This window comes from Chionomys nivalis, chromosome 18, assembly GCF_950005125.1.
Source record: "Chionomys nivalis chromosome 18, mChiNiv1.1, whole genome shotgun sequence".
In the NCBI taxonomy this organism is placed as follows: Eukaryota; Metazoa; Chordata; class Mammalia; order Rodentia; family Cricetidae; genus Chionomys; species Chionomys nivalis.
The window spans coordinates 44389301-44399976 of record NC_080103.1 but is presented as its reverse complement, the minus strand read 5'-3'; the positions used below and the strand labels follow the sequence as shown (position 1 = coordinate 44399976).

General features: G+C 36.7%; 1 protein-coding gene across 6 annotated transcripts in view; it reads right to left on the bottom strand.

The window, feature by feature from the left end:
- The window catches only part of Ube2d3 (ubiquitin conjugating enzyme E2 D3), a 28973-nt gene that overhangs the window by 3118 nt on the left and 15179 nt on the right, over positions 1 to 10676 (bottom strand). For 5 of the 6 annotated variants that reach the window (XM_057792934.1, XM_057792933.1, XM_057792935.1 and 2 more), the window contains exons 3-8: positions 9829 to 9892; positions 9697 to 9728; positions 5306 to 5383; positions 4066 to 4171; positions 733 to 826; positions 13 to 62 (exon numbers count right to left, since the gene is read on the bottom strand). In XM_057792934.1, coding sequence (XP_057648917.1) covers positions 14 to 62; positions 733 to 826; positions 4066 to 4171; positions 5306 to 5383; positions 9697 to 9728; positions 9829 to 9892 — 423 coding nt within the window. In that variant the 3' untranslated portion in view covers position 13. The remainder of the gene's footprint in view (positions 1 to 12; positions 63 to 732; positions 827 to 4065; positions 4172 to 5305; positions 5384 to 9696; positions 9729 to 9828; positions 9893 to 10676) is intronic. The other variant, XM_057792936.1, reaches the window with a different exon arrangement.

The window sequence follows — 10676 nt, the reverse complement described above, 5'->3', positions numbered from 1 at the left end:
AGATCCTCTTACCCTACAACATAGCGTATTTCTCTGTCCACTCTCTTGCTAACCTATTGTACCTAATTGAACAAGCACACTTAGCATTAATTTATAACATACGAACGTTAAATGGTTAAGCTGAACATAAGATAATTCAAATATTTGATAGATTTAGACCAAAAATTTTACATTAGTACTATTTATTTTGAGAAACACTGAAAAAGTGATTTATTTCGCCCAATTTCAGTAATTATACAAGTGTTTAAAACATTAGGAAACAGGCCGGGCGGTGGTGGCGCACGCCTTTAATCCCAGCACTTGGGAGGCAGAGGCAGGCGGATCTCTGTGAGTTCGAGACCAGCCTGGTCTATAGAGCTAGTTCCAGGACAGGCTCCACAGCCACAGAGAAACCCTGTCTCGAAAAACCAAAAAAAAAAAAAAAAAAAAAAAAAAACATTAGGAATCAAATTTCAAAGGAGTTACTCACTGTCATATCTGCTAAGACCATTTATTTACTTGGCATGGTCTCATTAGGTAGCCCCAGCCCAGCTCCAAACTTATAAATGCTCCAGTCTCAGCCAGTATGCTGGCCCTTGTTGTTTTCTTAATTGTTTTATGGTAACTACCTTACCAGAAACAAATATAAAAAGTACAGTCTCAAATTTCAGCAAACTAAAATAATTAGCCCAACCCACTATAAACAAACAATCCCATTGTTTACAGTCATTTATTAAACAACTTCGTACTTACTTATCTCTGTCTGTTTTATAGATCCGTGCAATCTCTGGCACTAGGGGGTCATCTGGGTTTGGATCACATAGCAGAGAACAAATGGATAAAAGAACTACCAAAAAAAAAAAAAAAGCAGTTTCAGGCATTAGGATAAGCAAATGTTAGAACTTAAAAACATATTCCAGACCCCAAGTCATACTTTTATTAGTCTATATCATTCTTAAGAAAGTTCTACAGAACTTTCTATAAACAAGAACTATTAGAAACAAAAATCTATTGGCACCAGTCAGTAATGATTACGCCAAATAAGTTTTTAAGGTAGTAGCCTCCCCTTCCCAATCAACCTATGAGAGGCTGTATTCAAGGATTTCTTGGTACTTTGAGAGAATACAAAACTCTAGTACTAACAGTTAACACCACATCTTATTATTTTTAGTGTCAAGGCTCGGCCAAAATAAACACCAAAATCCCCAGAGACCCATTCTTTGATCTACAGTAGAAAATGTTTCTCACAAAAACTACAAGTTGCTCCACTAGATGTTTTATCTTCTTTTTTTTTTTTTTTTTTTTTTTTTTTTTTTTTTGGTTTTTCGAGACAGGGTTTCTCTGTAGCTTTGGAGCCTGTCCTGGAACTCCCTTTGTAGCCCAGGCTGGCCTCGAACTCCCAGAGATCCGCCTGCCTCTGCCTCCCGAGTGCTGGGATTAAAGGCGTGCGCCACCACCGCCCGGCTAGAGGTTTTATCTTCTTAAATCTGAGAAAGAAACCACTGTCCCTACAGGATGATGAAGTGCTATTTCTGTGGTATAGCAAGCCTTCAGTTCTCTTACTCTGGTTGGTCTGTTCTACACAGGTTTAGAAAATGCCAAGTGTCAGAAGATACCAGATTTTTTTTTTTTGAATACCTGCTATGTTCTATAGTAACATTTATTAACAAAGGCCTTTCATTACACATATAAATGCCTTCAGTGGTTCAAACAACCACTGAATGAATAAAATCGAACAGCCTGACAAGTAAATGCCACATAAGATAAACATGTATGTTAACAGCAGCACTTACAAGTCAAAATTAAAATAAGTGGGCATCAATTATAAAATAGTTAACTCAAAAAAAGGTCAGTTTCTAACTCTGAACTGTTAGTGTAATATATATAAAACAAGTAACATCTATCAACTCAGTCTGCATTTGTAGAAATACAGTTCAGAATTATAGTACATCACAGCACAAAACAAAAAAAATCAAAAAACCAAATAGGAACTTGGCATTTAGATTATAAGAAAACACTGTTGACAAAGAAATTTAAAATCTAGGTTAAAAAAATTAATCGAAAAAAATAAAAATTGCACCGGGTGATGATGGCACACACCTTTAATCCCAGCACTCAGGAGGCAGAGGCAAGATCTCTGTGAGTTTGAGGCCAGTTTGGTCTACAGAGCGAGTTCCAGCATAGTCAGAGCTGTTACACAGAGAAACCCTGTCTCAAAAAACCAAAACCAAACAAAAATAAAAACTGGGTAATACTGCAAAATACCTCTAGAGAGACAAATGCATTTCAACAATCATATACAGAAATGTTTGTGTCACATGCTGCCTGTAAACAAAACATACTTGTTTAATCTGCATTACTCACATAAAACACTTTGGTAAAAAACAAAAACTAACAATCATTCCAAGTTTTAGAAATGATGCATTTCAGCATGGAGTCTGAAAATAATGATCAATATAGAGGTGCTGACATCAAATTCTAATTACTAGCATTAAAAATTTGACTCTAACCTAAGAAAAATTAAGCCAATACCCAAGCCTGTAAATACTAAAAGCCAGAGTTTCATCATTAAAAAGTTTTGTATACAATTTAACTTGCAGAGTGGAAATGTCAAAATTTACTTGTCATTTTAAAACCAGCAGCGGCTGAAGAGGAGGAACTATCTCCATATGGAGTATCCCTGGAAATCTGAGAACTTGTTAGGCTTAACACTTCTATTTAAAGTAGATCAGATTTTATATAGCAATCTTCCCCAAATTCCCTAATTAGAGAGAATTATTATTAGACACAAAGCAACTATCACAGGTAAGTAACACCCAACTAAATGTATGTTCAAATACAGAAGTTTCACACCTAGAGTAGAAAACTTTAAAGATTTAAAAGCTGGCTGGGCGGTGGTGGCGCACGCCTTTAATCCCAGCACTCGGGAGGCAGAGGCAGGCGGATCTCTGTGAGTTCGAGACCAGCCTGGTCTACAAGAGCTAGTTCCAGGACAGGCTCCAAAACCACAGAGAAACCCTGTCTCGAAAAACCAAAAAAAAAAAAAAAAAAAAAAAAAAAAAAAAAAAAAAAAAGATTTAAAAGCTGTATCAATCATGTCTGGCTATATTTTCCTATCCTTCCTAAATGGTGTTAAGAGAGGCTAAAGAAATGGTCCAAGCAATTCAGAGCACACACTGGAGGACAGCTTGAGTTTCCTAACATTCATTCTTGGTGCCTCACAGTTGCCTGTTAAGTAATAGCTCCTGGGATCTGGCATTCCCTTCTGCACTCCAAGAGCACCTGCATTCACGTCTACATCACAATCCACACACCCACAATCAAATAGTTTAGTAACAGAAGAACAAAGTTTGTTAAAAATTAATTGAGGACTGAGGCAACAGCTCACTAGGTAAGAGCTTTGGCTGTACAAACAAAGACTTGATTTCAAATTCCCAGCATTCACGTAAAAAACTGGGAGTCACTAGTTCTGTGTGCTTGTATCCCAGCATTGGTGGGTGGAGACAAAGTAGACACTGAGTTATTGTAAACTTCTAGTTCAATGACAGAACCTGTCCTAATAAAATAAAAGTAGAAAAGAGAAGACAACTCTGACTTCTGTATGCGCCATTAACACACTAAATCAAACTTTGCTAGTATTATGTGAAAACTTACTAGGCAAATGCCTTCCCCCAACACAGTTTAACTTCTCACAAAAATGCCCTTAGTTTATTTTCAGTGATGGAAGTAAAAACAACCAAAAACACTCACTAAATTGGTTTTCTAAGATACTGTATCACACATTCCCAGTCTGGTCTCAGATTCTGTGTGCAGCCAAGCATGACCTTGATTTCAGACCCTCCCAACCCCACTATTGCACTATTGTTTAGGCATGTACCACACCTGGTTTATAAAGGACTGAAAAAAGACTGAATGGTAGGCTTTGTGCACGCTAGGCAAGCACTCTAAACCAACTGAGCTGTAGTTATCTCCAGCCCACAAGCAGCTTTTTATTAAAATGGTGGCACAATAAAAATATTTATTCAAGCAGATTCAAGGATAAAGCCTTAACTGTTAGAAAATCAGTAGCTAAAACTGTTATTTTACCTTTAGAAATAGTTAAAGCAGGAGACCACTGTGATCTTAGAATATCAAGACAAATGCTGCCATTACTGTTAATATTTGGATGATAAATTCTTGTTGTAAATGCAACCTAAAAACAAAACACACAGTACAACTTTTAGATAGTTTTTCCAAATAAAACGAGTACCTTAGACTTTAACAAAATAAGGCATAAATTCTAAGTCACACCAGTGGAAGTGGTGATAAGAGGATATAAGGGGAGGGGAGGATGGGATCAAAGTAATTATATACATACATGAAAATTTCTTAACAAAACTAATTGTTTAGGTAATAAAAGCTAATTTCAAAGATAGCTAGAAAAATAACTCAGAGTCAGAGATTACCAACACCATGTGTGTTGTGACTGATCCAGTCTTTAACACTTAAAATCAGTCACCTAAGTAAGTGCATTAGGTAACTGTAACCATTCTGGTAACATATACTCAAGGCAAATTGATCCTATAATTTACTAGACTCCAACACTCCACTTAAGCAAAGAAAACACTTGAGCCTTCCAACTTCAAAAAAGCAAATCTTACATATTTTTACAGAATTCAAATCTGTGTCTAATTCTTTTTTTTTTTTTTTTTTTTTTTTGGTTTTTCGAGACAGGGTTTCTCTGGTTTTGGAGCCTGTCCTGGAACTAGCTCTTGTAGACCAGGCTGGTCTCAAACTCACAGAGATCCACCTGCCTCTGCCTCCCAAGTGCTGGGATTAAAGGCGTGCGCCACCACTGCCCGGCCTGTGTCTAATTCTTAATTAGACGTTAAGAATCAGCAATAGGGGGCTGGTGAGATGGCTCAGAGGTTAAGAGCATTGCCTGCTCTTCCAAAGGTCCTGAGTTCAATTCCCAGCAACCATATGGTGGCTCACAACCATCTGTAATGAGGTCTGGTGCCCTCTTATGGCCTGCAGGCATACATACAGAGAGAATATTGTATACATAATAAATAAATAAATATATTTAAAAAAAAAAAAAGAATCAGCAATAGTTCAGTATGGTGGCATACTCTTAACCTTAGCCTTTGGAAAGTGGATAGAAAAATTCCAGAACAGTCTAATAGGAATCATTCTGCAAATACAGCTTAATTCTCTGTGTATTATTTTTATTCAACAATAATCAAAGCTCAAGCCTCAATTACACAGAAACCTGTATCTCTATGACCATTGTATACTCTTCTGAAACAATCCATAAACTAACAAATGTCTGAGAGATAATACTTGCCTTAGGTGGTTTGAAGGGGTAGTCTGTAGGAAAATGAATTGTCAAAAAGAATACACCACCTTGATATGGGCTGTCATTCTGTGAAGAGAGAAATAGACTTAATATGCCCAGACAGTTCCTTTAAAAAAGGTTCATTTTTTTTAATGAACCAAAATTACCTGCTGTTTACACTGCAATGAAGAAACTGAAATTATTGCGCCCTCCAATCCAGTTCATACTAATGGAGAAACAAAGTTTACTATAAAGTAATGAACCCCAACTAACAGACTAAAAAGCAGGCAAAAAGGCTGTCACTCTATGTTCAAGCTATTCCCAGCCCTTATACTATTTTTGTTTTCTCAGCCAAAATCTTGTTGCCCCAAGCTGATTTTATCTTTCATAAGTACAGGCATTATATATAGATACCACCAGTGCTCTCTGCAAAATGCTCACCAAAAAAACAAAACCAACCCCAGATTAGAAAACACATAAAAACTGCATGAAAAAAATTAAGGTACCCAAAATGAGAAACATCAATTTATGAGATGAATTAATCTATGGGGCTGGTGGATGAGATGGTTCAGTTGGTAAAGGTTGCCTACCACCACACCAGATGACCCGAGTTCAATCCCTGGAATCCCATGGAAGGAATGGTTCAAAGAGAGCTGACTCCCACAGGCTGTTCTCTTTCATACAGGCACCATGATACATTCACATGTATATGCACACTCACACAATATGTTCAATAAAAATAATTCAATAGAAAGATCCATTGTTGACATTTAGGTAAAACCAAATAATTAAAAAAAAACATAAAGGGTTAAAGTATTTCAATGATACACTAATCCCACCCTATGATGACAAAACCCAAACCAAGGAACAAAAAATTACTTTGAACTGATTGACGTCAACCTTCGAAATTGAGAATAGATTCTTTAGACTCTTTCTCCCTTAAGTTTTGTTCCTCTTAGTTTCTTTTGCTCCCTCAACAATTTCCCTCATGAAATTTTGCGTGTGTTTACAGACCCTTTTCTGCTTCTAACCTCTGGCCTCACATGTTTCAGTATGTTTTCTTCTACAGTGTGTTTACTCACTCCTGGGCACAATTCTCAAGCCTACTCCCCACATGCACACGTATTCCAATCTCAATTCTTCTATCTTCCTCAATCCCATTCTTCCCCAACCATAGAGAAAGCAGAAACCCAGAATCTCAGAGATTAATTCTTACTCTCTCATTTGATTCACAGCTCTAAAGACCCGGAAAACTTGTCAGGTATAGTAGCTTATGCCTGTCATCTCTGTATTTGAAAGGTTGAGGCAGAAGGTTTGCTGTTGAGTTTGAAGGCAGCTTGAGATATAAAGTTCTTGGCCAGCCTTGATCACACAGTAAAGTGAAACATTGTCTTCGACCAAAGACACCACCATGCACTCTTTACTTTTAAATTATCATAGCAATCTCTATAGTGGTGTCATAACGGTAATAAAACACTCACAGGCCTTCCTCTATTTGGAATATCGTATCTTCCACACTAGTCAATGTACCATTCTGATAATTTAGTCATACTTCCCTCTTCAACTGAACCACAAAGCTCTCTTAAAGAAAAGATTTTATAGAGCAGTAACTATTATAGTATGAAATAATATATATGAAATAGAACAATAAGCCCTGTGAACTGTTTTATCTCAGATTTCCTTTATAGTTGGTCATGCTTAGCTCATTACTGACAATATATGATTCTCTTCTACAGTTAGGCCACAGACTAAGGTGAAAGTAGTTTCCCAATCTTTATCACCCTTGCAAATTAAAAAGATTAATAAGCACATGAGTATCAAAAGTAACAGATAAGAAATTTATTCTTTCTGATGACATGAAACATTACTGGGGACTAATGCTAATGTAGTACGATGGTCCCTTTTTCCTACACTTAAAATTACAACCAGCAATCTTCAACCAATCTTTATGGTTCCAAATATCTTCAGATAGAATAAGCCAGTATACACCATAGTAACTTCACATGTTTATGTGTAAAGTTCAACGACTCAAAGGCATTTCTTGGGTATAACTCACTAAAATTCAAGTTCTTTATTAAAACATTAAGTAAAAATTTAAAACAAAACCAAAATCTTTACATACAGTCCAATACAATCATGTTAACTGACCTTAGTACTACAAAGAAAATGTCCTTGGCAACCTGCAACTTATGAGGTGTGATGTTATCATGTCCCCTGTTTCAGTTTACAAGTACAGGTTTACAAAAATATTCGTAAGCGAAAGTATGGGCGCTCCCCCCACCACCACCATAGTTGAAAGAAATATGAAACTGGGGAAAAGTATGAAATGGGCAAGTACAGCATACAGCAGGTATCTATTCCACTTAAAAAGACAGTAGACCAGGTGATGGTGGCACACACCCTTAATCCCAGCACTTGGAAGGCAGAGGTAGGCAGATCTCCGAGTTTGAGGCTAGCCTGGTTTACAGAGCTAGTTCCAGGACACCTAGGGCTGTTACAGAGAAACCCTATCTGAAAAAATTAAAGTGACAGTAACTGTTACCCCATTCCTAGTCATTATGTCTGTACAGCGAGCATCTAGACAGAGGGGCATGTTTCCCAAGCAACAAATTTTAAAATGTCAAGTGAATAAGCAGTCCAAGTGGACAATTCTTAACTGTCATAGGGCAGGAGACATGGCTCAGTGGTTAAGAGCACACACTCCTCTTCTGGAGGACCTAGCTCAATTCCAGCACCCTTATCAGGCAGCTCACAACTGCCTGTTAACTCCGGCGATTTGACACCTCTCAAACCTATGCAAGGGCGCACACAAACGAACACAAATATATACGACTTTGACTGAGTTAAAAAAAGAAAAGAAGCCGGGCGATGGTGGCGCACGCCTTTAATCCCAGCACTTGGGAGGCAGAGGCAGGCGGATCTCTGTGAGTTCGAGACCAGCCTGGTCTACAGAGCTAGTTCCAGGACAGGCTCCAAAGCCACAGAGAAACCCTGTCTCGAAAAAACCAAAAAAAAAAAAAAAGAAAAGAAAAGAAAAGAAAAGAAAAAAGTCCTTGTGGCCTCTCTGTAGTTAAGGTAAGACAGACCAATATTATTCAAAACCGAATACCAGCCTGGTTCCCTAATTTTACTTGGTCTACTTTTAATTATAATCTCACATTTACTTTAGAATTCCCATCACTCTGGAAAGTCAAGGATTTCTCCTACTGTGTACTTTATTATTTACTCCAGTATCTTACTACTTTCTAACATGTTTAAATTACCTACTCTCTCTTAAAGTACCTGAAGACTATCAGACTATTATTTTTTCATATTTTTAATTCCAACACACAACATAGCAGGTGCTCACATTCAATAAGGTAGAAAATGACTGTTATTAAAATCAGACCAGGTAAGGTAACTCATGCTTGAGATAGGAAGGTTGCTAAAAATAAATAAATAAATAAATAAATAAAAATCTGAGTACACCCTGGATTACAACATTAAGACTGAACTAAACAAAACAAATTGCAAATAAGACACTAACTTTTTAAAAATCAAGAATGAGCTAAACATGAGGCACAATCCTGTAACTCATTAGGCTGAGGCAGGAATTTAAGACCAGCCCCAGACTGTCACAAAAAAGGTCAGTCTTCGGACTATGAAATGACTCAGAGAAGAAGGGCACAAGCCTAAGCTAACTCAAGCATTCAAAACTAGTAAGTCTGTGCCTATGATTTCGTAGTTGGTTGGTAGTCCAAAAGAAAAGCCTGGTACAACCTACTTTTTCCCTAATACATCAATCACAATAATGTAAATACATTACTGCCAAAAAGAAAAAAGTTCAGTATATATGCAACTTAAGAGACCCTAAGTTAAAAATAAAATAAAGGTTATTTGTGCCAAGACATAATCTTACTCCATGCTGTTTTTAGAGCACTCTTATTCAAAATATCAAGCTCTGCCTTAATACAGTCAAATTTTGTCTCAAGTCTCAAGGGATGTGTGTGTGTGTGTGTGAGAGAGAGAGAGCGCGCGAGCGCACATGAGTGACCAAAATAACACAAGTAAGCCACATTCATTCTTGGCAGTTTCAATGCTTTGAGAACAACCCATGGGAGAATAAACTGCCTTCTTAGAAGCTTAATGACTACTTTTACCACCATACAAAAAGACCAAGACAGAGGCAAAACGAGGAATTTGGTGGGTTCAGAGATGATAGGTACCACAGAATATGATCACAGATATACATTTAAGTAGGAACTTATTTCTTATTCTTTTAAAAGCAGTGTTAACTATGATATACCAGAATATAGTAAGTCTAATATACTAAGGTCAAAAATCTAAAATAAAAATGTGTTAAGCCAACACTGATTTTCAATGAAAAGTGAAACTGAAAAAAACAAAAAACAAATACTTACAGGTCCCATAATTGTGGCTTGCCAATGAAACACTAGAAAGGGACAAGGAAAAACAAAACAAAAACCTCATTATTCCCAAAACATTCAACCTTTTCTGAAGTTAACCATTAAAAAGAAAACCAGTTTACTCACTGTCATCTCCAACTGGACCTGCAGAACATTGTGCTGGAGGGTCACGGGCCAAATCACTAAGTTCCTAAAACAAGACAGAAGAAGGTAGATTAAATTTAAGAAAGGAACATGCAATCATGGTTTGAAAAAAAAAGAAAAGAAAAAACATCCCATTATCAGAGGAAAGAAACCTTAATCTTAAATCAGTACCTAAAATCATCTTGGCTAGGGTTTATATTAATACACATACACATCCATTAACTTTTTATATTAGGAACAAAAGTTGACCTCTGAACAAAATATAGTAAGTAGTAGCAGATGTCTTCAAAAGTTCAAGGCCAAGATCAATATATTATTTGATAAACTAACTTTCCAGACAATCTCAGATGTTCCCTGTTATGTCTTAAATCCCCCCCTTTCCCCAAAATTCTGACTTCATTTTCCATGTGAAACACTGCTTAGAGTTACAAGCCCTTTATAAATAAAACTCCCTGATTAATGTAACCTATTAACTCAGTGTTCATTTTCAGTTATTCTTAAAATTCAAATGTGAGGGACTCAACTTTTCTAGGTAGAAAGATGAAATTTTCACAATTTCTTATAAACACATCTACAAAATATACATGCATGTACCTAACCCATCAATGATCTGCAGGTACATGACAGTACTTTGTATAAAAGTAGTTTCCTTTATTAGACTTACAAAAATCAGTGATGATACAGGTTCAACCTTACTAGTGTTTTATCATCAAAACATCAAGTAGATAAACTCAACCCAATCTCAAAGTACTGCTGCTGCCTTCAACACTTATATCTATGGCCCAAGGCAGTAAGAGTCATCTCCCTTCAATACCTTCCTCCAATAAACA